Source organism: Lepidochelys kempii, chromosome 8 (assembly GCF_965140285.1).
Source record: "Lepidochelys kempii isolate rLepKem1 chromosome 8, rLepKem1.hap1, whole genome shotgun sequence".
Lineage (NCBI taxonomy): Eukaryota > Metazoa > Chordata > Testudines > Cheloniidae > Lepidochelys > Lepidochelys kempii.
This window is the reverse complement of record NC_136387.1, coordinates 99886082-99904077: the sequence shown is the minus strand read 5'-3', so window position 1 is coordinate 99904077 and position 17996 is coordinate 99886082. Positions and strand designations below refer to the sequence as shown.

General features: G+C 39.7%; 2 protein-coding genes across 2 annotated transcripts in view; both read right to left on the bottom strand.

Moving 5' to 3' along the window:
* Window positions 1-17996, bottom strand: part of AGBL4 (AGBL carboxypeptidase 4) — a 1393122-nt gene that overhangs the window by 515706 nt on the left and 859420 nt on the right. The window lies entirely within an intron of this gene.
* The window catches only part of BEND5 (BEN domain containing 5), a 37171-nt gene that overhangs the window by 5994 nt on the left and 13181 nt on the right, over window positions 1-17996 (bottom strand). The window contains 3 exon segments of the mRNA XM_073357769.2: window positions 4955-5103; window positions 14340-14715; window positions 16485-16618. Coding sequence (XP_073213870.2) covers window positions 4955-5103; window positions 14340-14715; window positions 16485-16618 — 659 coding nt within the window.

The following is a 17996-nucleotide window of genomic DNA, read 5'->3' as shown; positions in this document are numbered from 1 at the left end:
TGATTTTTTACATCTTTCATGTTCAATTATCTAAAATGTTATCTACGTTACTCATATAAAAGATCTGCATTGCACACCTCACACATAAATGAGTGACTTTATACATGTGAACACTCTCATTACGTTCACTGAAAATTGGGCAAAGACATTTTTAAATTACATAGGTCCAATTTCTGAGTCTCTGTTCAATAAAAATTCTCAATGACTTTAACTGGAGTTTTTCCTGAGTTAGGACTGCAAGCTATTGCCTGAAAACCATTTTTATTATAACAGTGTCTGTGATATGGTGTATTTGGCCTTTGTGGCTCCCTGCTGGGAGCCCTGTGGTCCTACTACACCCAGTCCCAAGTAGCAACAAGCTTAAATGAAAAGAGCAGCAAAGGTAGATCTTTCAACCTTGCCCACAGAGGAGTCTCCAGAGTGGCCATTTTGGAAACCAGAGAGACCTGGTCCTCTAAAAGCTAGAAAGGCAAGCAACAGCCAACCAAGGCCCTGATGACCGAAATAAAAGGAGCTGCCTGGCCTTAGCAGTCCTGGCCAAAGGAACCTGAAGAATAGCCCGAGTTTGTTTTCTGACTGTGTTTTGCATAGCTTGCTTTGAATGGAGGGAGAGAGAGAGGACCCGAGATAAGGGTAAAGCTAAAGGACCCAGGTGGGAAAACACCAAGGAAAGAAGCAGAAAAAATTAAATCAAACAGCATGTGGCCACTGTGTATAGTCCCTCGGTTGGAACTCAGAGTAGCGGGTGGGCCCAGGTTCCTCTACTGGCCACAGGTAAAGTGGTATAAACCCCAAGGAGAGAATGGAGCTAATTTGTGAGCCTGAACAAAAGGCTGAATTTAAAGGGCCCCAGAGATGGGGCTGACGACCCCAGCAAGGACAAATAGACCGTTTATTTATTGGACTCTTTAATACCCCAGAAGGGGTTCATTTGGACTTCGTGAATTGGCCAGAGGGCCAAGCCATGGAAGACCCACCACGATTGGCTGGCTGAAAGACTGCAGAAGACACCAGGGATGAGAGAAGGACTGCAATACCTACTCCTGGGGGAATTCCGCACCAAAAAATTAAAAATTCTGCACACATTTGAAAATTCTGCAAAATTCTATATATTTTATTTGTCAAAATAACACAACATAATCATGCCAGTTACAATTATTTTGGTAATTTATTTCAAAATATCTGTCAGCAAGTACGTCTAACAATGCAGAGAGAAAAAAAAGATTTTTTTTTTTTTTGGACAAATAGATTCCTTACTAGGCATATTAATACAGAACCTTGTGCAATACATTTAAATTACAATACAGAACCGTATTTCCTGCACCTGTCAGAAGCAATGCAAAGGCTTGGGGGAGTCAGGGGTAACGGAAGAGCTGAGGGAGAGGGAAGGAGCCTAGGAGTGAATCTGGAGGGTGTTGGGTGTGGGTGGGAGGTTTTTCTTGGGGAGGGGGAATTCTTAGGATGTTGGGAAGCCTCCCCCATGAAGATCCTGGCTGACCCCAAGCCTCTCACATTCAGTCAGGCACTTCTGCCCCCTCCATGCACCCCTCATCCTCATGGGTCTCTGCAGCCCCCTTCCAATCCCCACTAGCTCCTGAGCCCATGCTCCAGTCTGTGTCTCCCCCCCCCCCCATAGCTATTCTGAACCCCACAGCAGCCCTTTGTGCCCCACTCTGTTCAGGGTGCTGTTATGAACTCTACTCCGGGGGCAATTCCACAGCACTAGGCACAGAATTTTGTGTTTTCCCGCATAAAAAAACATTCTGGCCCAGAAATACTGCAGTTCTGCCTTTTGCCCACCAGAAGCTGCTGTGGTGCCAGGACAGCCAGCTGCGTTCATGCTGCCTGTTCTAGCGCCACAGCAGCCTCTGGTGGGCAAAAGGCAGAAATGCAGCACTTAGGCAAAATGTTTTTATGCGGGAAAATACAAAATTATGCGAGACAGATGAATTGTGTGTGTCCGCAGATTCGCAGAATTCCCCCAAGAGTAAATACCGCACCCAGCTGTAAGGAGGCAATCAAGAGATGACAGTCCCTTCACAGTGTCCTTAAGTAACATTGTTTAAAACCTTAACTGTAGAAATATTAATGTTCTAGTTACTGATTGCCATGTGGCAATCAAGTAAAGAGTCTACTTTTCCTGAAAATATGATGAACACAAAGCAAATTGCCTCTTCTGTATATAATTTCTTTAGACAGAGATAAAACTGAAAAAGGCAGATTATAGTTTGTTCTTTTAAATAGTCATGCATAAAAAATATTCCTTTCATCACCAGATATTTTAAAGAATGTTACTACATAGGTGAAAAAACCAGACAGACAGACAAACAAGTTACATAATCCTCAATATGCAATTACTTCCCTCTCTCCACTCTGATCAGTCTCTATTTAATTACTTTATTTTATTTATTTATTTTAAAGTATTTTCTTTTGGCTCCATCCCCATACTCTGTAAAACAACTCCATTCATAGCCAGCAGCCAGCACTCAGAAATCAGGATGATTTTGGACTTTCCAAGACTAAAATACAAATACCTCTAAATAAGAAACACAATGTAGTTGTTTAGAATATTTCAAGGAGATTTAAAACAAAAAATCAGTAGCACTCTGAAGTGCTGAATTCTGGGTTTGACTACTAAGTGAAAACCAGAAAGCTAAATGCTCCATTTTACCAAAAAGCTAAGTATAATGTATTCCATGGTATAGCTAGCTACTCCATATTAACATGCACAGATACCTTAGTCTCTTTCTAGGCCTTAAGTACATCATGTAACTCACTAGTTTTTACTTAAAATATTTTAAAATAGCCTGTTATAACAAAAGTTTTTTAAAGATTCATGTTTCAAACAGTCTCCATTCTTTGAAAACTTTTCATTTATTCGAAGGAAATGTTATTGTTGGTATCAAATAGATGTCTGTGGTTATAGCAGGCCACTTGACCACAGGAATCCTGTTTCTCTTTTATAATTTCCAGCTGTTACTAACTTGCTGTATATTTTTATGCAAGCAACTTATTCCCCCACCCTCGTTTTACCCTTCTGTAAAATGGGCATGATAATACTTATCTACTACTCTCAGAGGTAGTGCTGTGAGGCCTAATGAAATCAATTTTTTGTAAGTATTTTGTGATCTTTGGATGACAGACACAAAGTGTAAGATCCTTTGCCTGGTGAAGGCAATGGGAGCTTTGCCACTGAAATCACCGAGCACAGCATCAACCTCCAAGAACAAAAACAAAGAACAGAATACTTTAGTAACCATGACAACATGAACAATGTATCTGACTAACACACACCTTAGATCAACATTTTTCATGAATGCCACAAGCTCATCTTTAATTTTTTTTGTAATGCTGTCCTCTCTTTTGGGATAGAGAAGAGTTTCTCTGACATGAGTGAGAATCGTACCATGATCACATCCAATACCACACAGTGTGAAGTTTGTAAAACAGCCTTTCTACAACTCCACTGCAGTTCAGGTTAAAAAGAATTGCACGAATTAGTGAAAATGTTAAAAATTAGCCACCTTAAGTGTGTCACCAAAATGTATCAATTGTTTTAAAATGGTTACAACAATCTAAATCCCAACAAACTAAGTGTTTGGATATCTCTGTTAAAATACAGAACAATGAATTATTATTTTAACTTCATATTCAAGGGACGTGTCAAAAAACCAGATGCAATCAATTGTGTAATGTTGATTTTAAGGTGAAATGGAATGTGCTATGTTTTTCTGCCACTGTAACTATATGAAATAGTATTTGGTAGCTAAAAGGACCATGGTGGAGCCTGATGTGGATATTGCTTTCCAGAGGTTCTCCAATTGTGGCACTGACTGCATACACATCCCAGGAATGGGGATCTGCTGAGTATGGTATAATTCCAGTGGATTTATGTAAACACTTAAGTTTATTCATTGTGTCCTTTTCCGTATATTGACTGTGTGCATTCACTTCAAAGTAGCATTGATCTTACCACCAACTATCAGTTTCAAATATGGTACATATTTGTATAACTGTCTATTACTTAGGGATTATTACCTGCAATCCCATGCTGTCACACAGGTGTAATTCGTAAAGTCATAAATGTAAAAAGGCTGAAAATGGCTGAGAACTTAAAAATTGGACAGTAACAAGTCATAAACCTCCAGTGATGACAGAACCTTGTGAACAACAAGCGCTCTCGACCATGTTTGTACTTGTTTTCACACAGGCTCAACAAACATTTTAGATACTCAAATGTTTGGAGTTGTGGTGTGTGCTGATTGTGCTGTTGAATGGGGGGTTCTGTTGTGTTGTGCAGGAAGAAATGTGAATTTGTACACATTGTGAATGAAGGGTATATGTTGTGGTGAGGCATGTTTGGGGTTACTGTGTGTGCTGACTGCAGTGTGTGGCGGTGGTCGTGTTGATGTGTGTCTAGAGAAGGTTGCACTGAGAGATTTGTGTTTTGTGCAGGTGGCAGTTGCCAAAATCCAGTGTCCCCCTCATACAACCAGTGAAACTGTTGCATTCAACTTGGCTGTAAAGGAGGCAATTGGTCACAGTGATCTTAGAACTTTTGGCATGCCATAGATACATGCTTTTCTATAGCTGTAGGTGTAATCTGTCAAGTCAAAATGGCTGTAAATTTGAAAACTGAATGGTAACAGATCACAATACCCAATGATGATTCATCCTGAGGATATTCTGAATAAAAAAAGGGCCACCAACCATGTTTGTAGCTATTTACATTATTTCCTACCAACTCTACAGACATAAGCTTCAGAGTGACACACACAGTGATTGATGTTCCTGTAATCTTATTATACGGATACTATTGTACTTTGTGAAAATTTAGGAAAACACTAAACACAATAGTAGCTTACAGCAAAGACTCTAATGTCATGAAAGTTTGGTATGAAATCCACCCGAAGAACAGTTAAAAACTATTTATAAAGTATTTAGTTTCAAATACCTTTCCGTTCTCGAGAATATACTTGTCCATTACTGGAACAGGGGCAGGATAGTATGTTGATGTATTCGCTTCCTCACTGAATGTTTTCTGTATCTCAGGCTCAGGCTCAATGGATTCTGGTTTTCCTTTTTCAAGTTCAATGGCAGGACCTACACAGTTAAGAAAAGAGATTTGTCTGCTATCCCAAAGAACATGAACTCAATCATTTTACTGACCAATGGTCAGCATAGACCACCACATTAGTCATGTTTGTTTTAGAATGGAAATGGATCCAAAGCAAAACCCTTCATCTGAACAGTCCCCAATAAAAATCGGGGTAAGAACTCAGGCTCTTACCCATTCCTGCTTTAAACACTTAATGCTAAAGAATCATGCTCAAAAATAATTGTGTGTATGGACAGTTCAAAGAATATAGGTGAGGTAGCTATAACTTGTACTCAAATGAATGATAATGAAACTGAGTTGAACATATAAACCAGAGGTGGTAACAGTTATCCTTCAAATTAGAATTACTGTATAGTTACTTGGACGATTATATGCAATCTATACTTTTTCATGGAAAAAAGTAAAAATATTTAAAACATTCTTTAAATAGGGGTATGTAAAATAAGAATGAACAGAAATGGTACAATTAAGTGAATGGACTTGTGATACTTATGCTAAAATGCCTTGAATTTAAGGAACATCTAAGTGTTAACAAAACATACATTAGAATTTTGATTGCCCGATCAGTTACCCTGATTTATATTTTAATGTAATCAACAAAAATTAAGCACAATTTAAACAATGGAAGATTGCTAAGCAGATGTTTGAGGTTTCTAAGGAAGATTAATTAACTATCAATGACACCAGCTTTTCAGAATCCCCACCCCAGCAGATCAGCTACTACAAAGTTATTCTAAAAGGGTCAAACAATACAATTTGTGAACTGGATTTTATAATTTCATTCATTAGAACTGTGATAGCACCAGTAAATATAGTCTACAGCTCTGATCCTGAAAGCATACATGTGAGCAAACCACCGATACCACATGAAGCTCTGTTAGAGTGAATGTAGTTTTGTTCAGGTCAGTATAATATCAGCTGCAGGATCAGGACCGAACGACAAGAGTAACTCTCATACTCCCTAGAACTACACTATGAAGGAGTGAGTTAGCACTGCATATCCAACATTTGAGTCTTGAATAACCACAAAAACTAATTTAGTAATCTTTAACTGTGGAAATGAGTCTCAGCAGTTGCCACCTCTCTTTTTGTACGTATAGCCCCAAGTTTTGTCTTGCTCTAACCCAGCAAATCAGACTGCCGTTTCAGCTAATGGCAGTATAGCTGCTGGTACACTGGAAAAAATAAATCTCTCTCTTGTATCATATTTCTTGGACATTCTCTGTATCTGAAACGATTATAGCATCCGTTACTCTTTATGCTACACAGAATCATATGAAAGCTTAGTATGCAAAAATAGCAATTTCCCCATGTGGCTTAACATCGCTTGTACGTGACCTAAATATCATAGTTATTTTGCACTTGAAGCTAGTGGGGTGCATTTAGCTTATTGTCAAGGACCAAAAATTCCAGTTCTTTGGACAACTCTATTCTGCAGTGATAGCTATTGGGTTTCTTAGGAATTGAATGCAAGTATGGTACCAATACAGAACCCTATGAAAGGCAGCACATTTACATTATAGTTTCACAGCAGCATTCACTGACACCTGCAACATCATACACAAGCAGACACTGATGTTGGCACCAAGCGAAGACTGAACAGTTGCATTTAAAACCACGCACAGCGGTAGACCAACTGCAAGACTACCTTTCATGAGTGGATATGGTAGAAATGTTCAACCTCTTCCCACATTCTTTAATGAACTGAACAAGCAGGGTACTGATACACAACTACCCTAGAGCAGTAATTTTCAACCTGTGGTCTGTAGACCCCTGGGAGTCCGCAGACTATGTCTAAGGGGTCCATGAATGGTGATTATGAAAATAAAGTTTCAGATCCCAGAAAAGACATTAAGAACATAACAGTCATCCTGGGTCAGACCAAGGGTCCATCTAGCGCAGTATCCTGTCTTCCAACAGTGGCCAGTGTCAGGTGCCCCAAAGGGAATGAACAGAACAGGTTATCATCAAGTGATCCATCCCGTCACCCATTCCCAGCTTCTGGCAAACAGAGGCTAGGGACACCATCCCTGCCCATTCTGGTTAATAAGTTAATGGAGGATAGGTCCATCAATGGCTATCTGGTTCTTTTTAGAACCCTGTTATAGTCTTGGCCTTCACAACATCCTCTGGCAAAGAGTTCCACAGACTGACACTGTGCATTGTATGAAAAAAAATCTTCCTTTTGTTTGTTTTAAACCTGCTGCCTATTAATTTCATTTGGTGACCCCTAGTTCTTGTGTTATGAGAAACACTAAACAACATTTCCTTATTTACTTTCTGTTTTTCTGATCAAAAGTATGTGAATACCCGCACCTATAGGCCAAAATCTGGAAGTGTTGTCATTATCATAGAAACCCACAGTTTAGTCCCCTTTCTCCCACTGTGTCAACTGCCATGCTGAGCACGTGCAACATTTACAGTTGAATTCTGTTCAGTCAGTTTTCAGTGTAAGACTTCTATGGTAGGAGTTTGCAGACCACAGGTTGAATTTCCAAAGGGGCTACATCTCTATTAGAAATTGTTTAGGGGTCTGCAAATGAAAAAGGGTTGAAAACCACTGCCCTAGAGATTGTCTTGACTATAGGCTGGGAAGAGAACATTCATGCCTTTTCTTGAGGCAAACTGTTCAATGAGCTCAAGGAAAGTAATCCTCAAGATGTACAATTCTGTGCTTTGAAGGAAAATTCAGGGGGGAAAAAACCCTATGTTGAAGTATTTTCTTCCTAGAATGAAACGTGTTTCTTGGTTTAAACATTTATGCTATTTTCTACTTGGAAGTTTTTTACTGTTTGTTTACAGCCAGTATACTGACACAGCTGGGGTTTGGTTTCCAGATTTCCCTAAAGAAGAGTAACTGGTAAAAGTCCACTGTAGCAGCAAGTCTCAGGAGCCACAAAAATATCAAATTTAACTGATGCTTTATTGCTTGGAAGCCACAGACAGAAAGCCTTAAAAATGCCTTATTTTATACTCTAAAAGCTTGCCTCCCCCACCTCTAAAAACCCATAAAGCTGCATCTAACTGGATAGGCTTCACAGTTCTTTTCACTGAGTACTAAAGACTGCATTTTCAGCACAGCATGTTGTGAATTAGACATGCAACTCATTCTATTGCTTTATTGCTAATGGGAGCTGTGTGCCTAATTTGCCATGCACCACACTTTAAATTTACTTTTTAAAGTTTCTCTCTCTTTGTAGTTTATTTGCTTTCTGTTGTTTTTTTTTTTAAATAAATAAAGGAAAGGAGGGAGTGGGTGAAAGAAATTGGCCACAGCTTCAGGGCTCAAAAATGCAAATATTTACTACATAATGATCATTTTAAAATACAGCAAAGACAATTCTTAAGAATGTGAAAAGAAAGGAAAGAAACCTTTCTAGTTCACTCCGAATTTTTTGTTTTTCTTTGGGGGGGGGGGTTGTTTCAGAATTACTGGTTGCTCAATATGGACCACAATAGCTTCAGCTGCAGAATCAACAGATGCCAGGCTTTCCACAAGCTCTTTCCACAGTTAGTCTCTAAGGTGCCACAAGTACTCCTTTTCTTTTTACGGATACAGACTAACACGGCTGCTACTCAGGAACCTTTCTACAGTGTGTGGATCATCTTATTCTCTCAAAGACACATTGCAGGCTTTGATGCTACTTGAGATGAGTGGAGGTGCATTGTTCAGCACTTCCTTTTTGTGGCAGGAAGCCTCTGCTTTTCCGCATGTCTACTGGAAAGGGAATGCACATGATATTGAGGAATCTGGGAAATCTTGGATTTTTAGTCACTGTTCTTGATTTGGATACAGACTAACACGGCTAACCCCAGATACTTGTTCTTGATTTGTTGCTGATTTACCGTTACTCATGGTGCTGCAGTAAACATTCCTCATTTGTTCGGTTCCTAGTGCCATTTGCTTATAAGACTCTTTGGCTCTCTCTTTCACTGAGAGAAAGAGAGAGAAAGAGACAGAAAGAGAGAGAAAGAAGCTGAATATGGCCATATGAAAATTCTTCTGGTGTGGAGCAATTCTCTGCTGGTGCTGTACCAGCACATCCAGCTCCTGCTCCACTCCTCCAGTTTGGTTCCCAGGCAGGGATGAGGAGGCAGCTGAAATTCAATGTGTTCCTACGAGGCTCCCTTGGGGTAATGGTTCCATACTGACTGTAGCCATCCAGTGTAAATTGGAACAGCCCTGGGCTGCTCTTACCTATGTCGCAACTCAGGAAGACAGACCTGGCCCCAAGAATGAGGAGCTGTAACTAGATAAACTGGAAGATAAGCAAAGAATCTGGGTGAATATCTCCCTTTCCGTCCTACTGCAATACTGAGAATTAAGAGCATAGTGTGAAAACAGTAATAAGTGTAACGCCGGTTGACCTAGCTAGAGCCATGCATTGTTCTGGTAAGAGATGTGCAATCTTCCCAATAGAACACTACTGCTTCTAGGATCATCCTCTGAGTTGATATGGACAATCATACTAAATTGTGCAGTGCTTACCCAATGTGAAGGCTGTTAGCCTGAAACATTTTTATATTATTCAAATTCATATCACTTGTGATCCAAGCCATATTTGAAGCTGGGATTCCAGACGATAAAAATCAATGATTTAGGGATGTATACACTGGAATGAGAGATCCATGGCACGACTGTGGCTAGCCCAGGTCAGCTGACTCTCACTCATGGAGCTCAGGCTGTGGGGCTAAAAATTGCTGCATAGCTGTTTAGGCTCGGGCTGGAGCTTGGGCTCTGGGATCCTCCTCCCTTGTGAAGTCCCAGAGCCTGGGCTTCAGTCCCAAGCCCAAACCTAAACATAGCATTTTTATAGCCCCATGAGCCCGAATTAGCTGACTCAGACGAGCCATGGGTGTTCAACTGCTGTGTAGGTGTACCCACATGTACTGGATCATGCAGCCCCTTACATTAGGTATATTACAGTCAGAGGAGAGGGAAGGTGGTCAAAAATAGCCTTTGCATGTGTGCAGAGGCCTAGCACAATACGATAGCATTCACCTCCAAGCAGCAGAGGAAATACATATTGCACCTCTTCAAGGGTTTTGGTTCAATGGTTACCTTCTCCCCCACTCCTTTGCTCCCTGGAACTCTAGGAGATATTGTGCCTCCATGAGACAGTGTACTGCTGCACCACCTCAAATGAAAGGTTATGCCTTAACATCAGAATCGAGCCCTTAATATTTCATAAAGAACAGTGAAATACTGACCATCGTATTCTCCTCCTGATGCATCTGAGGATGCTGTGTCAGCTATGGCAAGTCATTGCCAAGGCTCTTGTATAATAAATTGCAACTCAGTATCATAAATGTAAAGGGCTATGAACACTGATATTCACACTGTCAGGGAGGCAGCAAGTTCCAGTAACAGACAAAGAGATTAACTGAACTTTCGTCTACATCTGGCCTTCAAGTTTAAAACATCAGCAATAATACATGTTTCCCCCAGCTGTGATGCATCCGTATCAAACAGCTGTCATCTCACACAAAGAAAGTGTAAGTCCCTAGGTGAAACAGAAATGCAATTAGTTTGCATTAACAGTAGCCTGCTAAGAATATAACTTCACATAAATTACATGTAATTTGAAACTCTAGGTTCATGAAGTCACCAGAACAACTAAAGATAAGTCGAGGACACTACCCTTTTAAACTATTTTCATGGACAGCACATATTCACAAAGGTAACCATTTCCAGGAGTAGAAACAATCTCTCAATGATCTCTAACCATGTGTTGATGTAAAGGAACAGTATTTCTTTACACACAGATGTTTGAGATCCCTTTTATCACAACTGAAGTCTGCAGTAGTTCCACATTTCTAACCATAAACTAATTTTGCATCTATTTTCCCAAGGGCTGACACTTTTTCTATTTTAAAACCACCATTATAGGAAAAGGACATTGAATTATCTGTAGTAGCTGCTTTAAATCTTGACAGAATGTATGATGGCTACATTTAGGTCCAACTTTTACCTTTACACATTAATAACCCCACCAAAACCAACGAGACTGTATGGATGTAGGGCAGAATTTAATACACAAACGATACAGTCAAACATGCCACAAAGGCTAGGAATCCAAGTACTTTCTAATGTTTAAGGGATTTTCCATCCCTATATTAACAACAATGGAACTTTCTAAATTAATGTGCACATCTGGACAGGGATTAAGTACAAAATTTAAAAAGCGCAAACCCTCATTTTTTATAGTGCGCCAAAATTACAGTGTACAACAAACTTGTTCGCTCTGCATAGGAGTGCAAAGGAGGTGGAAGAGGCAAAGAGCTTTCCACTTCCTTTGCGAAGCTCTAATACAACAGCATCCTTGCACACTCTGCACACTGCTAGTACTGCTGCTTCTTATAGCTTTCTCCAAAAGGGTGGGGGGGGGGGAAAGAGGGCAATGGGAGCAGCAGATTTGACCAGGCAGAGAGGTTACTCCTGGGGGAATTTTACGCCACTGTGCACATGCACAATTCATGCCCCATACACATTTTTTTTCCTCTGCAGGAAATACATCCTGCTGGAGTGGCACTACAGTTATGCCTTTCACTCACCAGGGGCCACTGTGGCACCAAAACAGAGGGCAGCTGGTTACCTTGCCACAACAGCCACTGGGGGGAGGAGAGGCTGCGTTCCTCACAGCACCCTGCCATGGGGCCAAGGGAGGAGGCATGGGGCTGCTGCGGGGTCACACAGACTGAGGATCAGAAGGCCTAGTGGGGGGAGGGGAGACAGACTGGGGCAGGGACTAAGTGCTAGTGGGGGTGCAGGGACACTTGGGGACAGGGGCAGATGTGCATGACTCAATGGGAGAGGCTAGGGATCAGCAAGGGTCTGCATGGGGAAGATTCCACAACCCCCTAACAATCTCTCCCCCGCACCAAAAAAACCAAACCTGTTCCATACGTCTTCTACCCACATGTAACAACCCTCCAGGTTCACTCCCTGCAATTATTTCTCTCCCCCTCAGCTCCTCCATTAGCCCCAAGCCTCTGCACCGCTTCTGAGGGGAGTTGGAAATACATTTCAGTATTGTAGTTTAAATTAATTACTTAAAAATCTGTATTAATATGCAAAGTAAGGAATCTATTTGTAAAAAAAAAAAAAATCAGAATTTTTTTTTGGTCTGTATTGTTAGACATACTTGCTGACAGATATTTTGAAATAAATTACCAAACTAATTGAAACTGGCATGATTATATTGTGTTATTTTGATAAATTCAATATGCAGAATTTTAAAATACCGTGTGCAGAATTTTAATTTTTTGGCACAGAATTCCCCCAGGAGTCAGAGGTGGGAGCTGCACCCTCTTCAGGAGGAAAGCAGTGGCCTGATCAATGGGAGGCATTGTCCATTTCTGTGAAGCTGACCACAGGGCTGGAGCTGCATGAAATGTGTCTTCAGCAAAATCACTCCCAATAGTGAATAGATAAGCCAGGTATTGGAAAGAGGTGCCACTAGTTTCACTAGTTCATTGCAGAGAGACTATTTCTACAACTGTCTAGATTCATCACTCAAATCTGAAATAGTTTAAGAAAAAAATCTGCTGCATGGATTTCTTCAATGCTGGTGGTATTATTCATGATTGTTAAAATGGTGCCAGATTGATGCATTAGAAACTCAAGTCCACTATCTAGAGAATATATTTGGCATGGGCAACACCTTTTCAAGTTTTTTCCACCAGTCCATGCAAAGATGCATCAAATCCCTATTGAAGAAACTATCCCTAGGAATGAAAGAATAATCCATACCCTGTGTTCATTCCAGTTTTGGCCACACAACTGAGACTACCAGCAAGAATGCCCAATAAAACAGTGGTTAGTAGACTTGCCTGCTAACATCTGGACTGACAATTCACATATGTTCATTTAGTTGATAGTAGGACATCTTTTCATCCAAGGAGAATTTCAGAGAACTCACTGGAATTTACAACCACCCACATTATGTCTCTAATACTGTGTGGAAAGCTTATTTAATCTTTACATGCCCTTTAATTAATTACTCTGGGTAGTCACCATACTAAGTCCATCTTAAATCTTTGGAGTCAAGTTTTCAAAGTGAACTTCAGTCAAGCACAATTCAATGCGTGCAAAACCATAAACATGCAATTTTTCACATCCAACATCTTGTGTGGACAAACCTCAGATTGGCACAGAAACCTCAGACACTCATGCAAATCAAGTAGGTGGCCCTCTATTCGAATTGTGTGTGAAAAATCAACTTCCGCATGTCCCAAAACAGACATGGAAAACAGCATGCCAAAGCTTGGGCGTGCAACCCATAACTGCAAATTTCAGTGGTCAAGACTTGACTATGGACCTTTTTGACTATTGGGCTCTGAATTTTATTTACAAATAAAAACAAACATGAAAACTATTTTTAAAATCATAATGAAGTATTCCAGTTTTATCACCCCCAAGTGACACAGACTACTACTCTGCACCAATTCCAATATAATAGTTAAATAGTTATCACTGAACAAAAAAACTGCCATTGATTCAAGCTATTTGGAATCTAAATCCAAAATTGTATAAAACCTGCATTTAATAACCAATATTTTTTATAATGGATCATTGTGCTTATTTAAAAAAAACAAAAACAACAAACAAACACACACTTATGTTCATGAACAACCCATAATTTCTCAAATACCTTTGCTGTTTAAATCAAATGCCAAAACGTTCAAGAACATATTATAATCGAATGACCTACAAAAAGTTTTAAAAAGCCAAAACTTGGTTACTTATTCATAACAAGGAAACCTTAAATAAAAAAAACCCAAAAAACCCACCTTCCACAAACAGCTGCAATCAGTAAGACCTTATGGTCTGCCCTACACTTACTATGCGCTGAATGGAATTTTTTAAAAATGTAATTTAATAAAGGAAAGACAGATATGTTCCAAAGATAAACTTTACTACAACTTTCAGTTTGGGGTGAATTTTTTTTTTTTTTTTAAAAGAACTGAACAAAGTAATGTAACATGGAAACTCTGAGTCAGACTTACCGGCACAAAGACCGCTGCTATCATTAAAGAAAGATCCAGAGGCGCGTGGTGTACAAATCCAATATGCACAGCACAACTGAAGTGGAAAACGCACTTTAACAGGCAAAGTCCTGTTTGCCCCCCATCCCTACACCTGGAAGAAGTTTCAGTTTCTATTTTTAAGATATTGTAAAGCCTGTTAAAACTAGTCCCATGTATACTGAGCACTTACCACTGCCTAATCTCAGAAGCAGCACATCCTGAAGTCTCCTGTTCAAGTCTCTGAGCTCTTTCATTTCTGACACTAATGCCCCATACTCCTTTAGCTTTTTTGCCTGCTGCACAAGCTGCCTCCGTGTTCTCTCAAGTTCTTGCTGAATATGTCTCATTTCTTCTTGCTGCTGTTGGTAACTCCTCAGCAATTCTTCATAGAGAACACGAGGAATTACAGCATCGTCCATGTTGTTAATGCCTTCCGAAGTCTCCATAAAGGTTTCCTCAGGGCTTGAACTACTACTGAGACTCATCCCATTTTGCTTTTCTAGGCGAGCAACAACTGCTTCGATGCTTTTGTGTGTACCTTCACTTTGTTTCCTCCCATCTTGTCTCTGTGTGTTACAATAATACAGAAAATTAGCAGAGCAGGAATACAATACATAACATGAACTAAAACTCCAGCCTTCAGGACAATTAAGGCTGTTTTCCAAAAAAGTGAAACAAGGTCCACCTTACAAAAAAAAAATGTTGCTCCTAAAGGATGCCTGTGAACACTCTTACCATAACTGAATTACATGTGTATTAACATGCAAATTTGAGGAACTGCTGGAGGACTTCCTTGGTTGCATTTGCCCAAATTGTGTGCGCAAGTGGTGGGTACTTTAGGCAGAACTTTCAGTTTAAATAAAAAAAAAAAAAAAGGACCTGGGCGTCTCCCTTTTGAAAGTCCAGCCCTTCATGTTTAGCATACATACCGTGTTTATATTTCCTTTTCTGATGGTCTTAAAGGGAAAAAAGGCATCAATTATGTATTTTGTATGTTATCCATAATTGCAGGGTACTTTAAAAAAATGACTGAAGTACTGTCAATATTTTTTTCACCAGTATAAATAAGAGCAGTTTAACTGAGTTAAAGAGAGAAAACTGCTTATTAGAAGCACACCATCTGAAGCCATTTCATGAACTGAAGACTTGTGCTTTCAATCACCACGCAGACAAACGTCCACTATTCCCACCCCCATGCGCGCGTGCACACACACACACACACACACACACCCCTCCCCATGAAAATAGATGAGTTATACTATTTGCAAGCACTGGAAAGGGAATTACAATAATAAATTAGAGAATATACAATCTAGTCCCATCCCCCAGATCAAGAGATTCTTTATATAGTAGTATTGCATTGCAGATGTTTCGTTTTCAGTGAACTTCTAGCAGCAATTTACCTTTGCTCTTTCATACAGTAGTCCAAACCCTATTAATAAATGCATCCTCCTTTGTAAAGGGTCTGGGTGATGGTATTACCATGTATCAGTATAGGCAAAAAGTCACCAGTTTTTTCAACTGGCCAAATATAGAAAGAGTATTTGAATTTCCAAGTAATTGACAGGAAAGCAAACCTAGCTCATGGGTTAAACACAAGAAACTGATGCTATCAATTCCCATACCACGTCCAGGAGTAATGTGGCAGAAAATTAGATTATTCAATGTTATTCCTGCGCCATACATGCTCTAAAAAATGCCATCCCTCCATAAATAAATTTACTAGTATAATTCCTGCAGCTAGACAACACATGAAGCCACAAAGCAATATTCCCCACCCCCACCCCCGCCCGGTTGGCAGACTTTTAAAGGAGAAGTTACTTGAAAACAAAAACAAAAAAATTACAGTTTTTGACATCTCGGCCTAAAGGGACCACTGACCTCTGTATCAGAGGGATTCAATTTTGTTTAGTTTTTCTTCCCACCCAAAGTTGGGACTTTCATAGCACCCTGTTCTATTCAAGACAAGCTGAGTACAACAGGTTAAAAAGTGCCAACCAAGAACAGCTGCTTAATCATATAACTGGGTCAACCTGGGCCAAAGTTAAACAACATTGTTCCAAAAATCTCTAACAGCAATTAAGTTGCAGACTGTACAAATAAAAATAATTCTCAACTGCACATGAACTAGATTTCTGAAAAGCTGGTCTGTAAACCAATTCAGAATTCTCACCCACAGCCCCTGCCCGCCAACTTGACCCAATTACATCCATACAACGTTTTAAGGGGATGGAAAGCCAGCCTGGAATTCTTTAGCTATGACATGTGTGCATATGCCCCAAGCACTTTCACACACACAAACACCCAAAAAAACAAAACAAAAAAACTTCAATACCTTACTGTGTCTAAGCTCCACATCTTCTTCCCCATAATCTGTAACCTCCCCAGCTTCTTCTACGTGATTGAGAGAGAGTTTGGGGATTTTAATTTTCTTCTGCATCACACTGTTTTCAAGGTCAGTTTTGTCTTCTAAAATGTATATTAAAAATAAAAATGTTGTTACATTAATCAAAGTCTTCTTACTTCCAAATATTGCATGATTTAGGCAAGACCAGTTAAAAAAAAATTCCCATGCTTTACTCCCCTCAATATTCAATGGATCAAATTAATCCAGTGTAACTCCTCTGACACCCATTAATCACAATGGTGCTATACCAGGGACAACTTGACCATATGTGATTGTGCATATTAAAAAAAAAGGCAAGTTAAATTTATGGGATAGCGATCAAATGCATTAATGTATAGCCATTAGTACTAAGATACGAGGTAGAAACCATTTGATGCTGTAAAGAATTCAACTCCCTAAGAACTACTTGCATTTCTTTAAATTATATTATCAACAAGATCATATATCATTCATAAACTGCTACTGAGAGTTCACATTCTGTTTAAGTCTAAAGTAAGTGTGAGTTTTGTAGTTTAACTGTAGGCCTTATTCAGCATTTGTCAACAGCACAAATCTAGCACGTCATCCGGCACAAGTGGCAGATTCTCCAATACTCAGGAGAAGACCAGGGCTGGAAAAACAGCAGGTCAGATTTGACAGGCACTTGCAGAGAGCTGTGTGCAGAACCTGTACAGCGACCACTGACACTACCCCTATTTCTAGTTTATAGTACTAATCCTTTGCTGTCAGAGAAAAAACCCAGACAATAAAAATGTATATAGTTCTGCGACTCACAGAGTAGCCTTGATAACAGTGATTCTACTGTTAGAATATTTTTCAAATTTGAAGTATTCTACAGAAGCTCCTAAAATACCTACTCTACTTGGTTATTCTTTGGGACATCTAGAGCCAAATCCTAGTCTTTCAAAAAGTGCCAGGGGAATCTTTAAAATTCTTGCAGAACAAAGTCTGTTTGTCCTGAACATAAGGTCAGTTATGGAAAGGGGATAACTTGAGACTGTAAAGTCATGTGTTATATTTGTACACTGGAAGATTATGAATAAGACAACAATTTGAGTCCTCTTATCCACCTTCAAACTGTAATCCACGAAGTGTTCTATGAATATCTTTGAAAAGTGCCATTGTGGATACCGGTTGTGTGTGCTTAGTCACAGACTTCCACTTTTTCAAAATTAGCATCTCTCCACAGGACCTCCAATGGTTAGTTCTGACAGCACAGAAAAGGGAAACAAAGGTAAATCACAGTTTAATGAGGAGCAAGGCATTCATTAGAACCAGATTACACAGAGGAAGGCAATTTATTTTGCTGCAGATAGAAATGGATTTCGTGTAGGCAAATGGTGATGTTACAGCCCAAGGCTGTGTAAAGTAAAGAAGATGTAACTTCAAACAAACGACAACCTGAAATGAAATTCAGATGGTAGCAATAGATACTAAGAC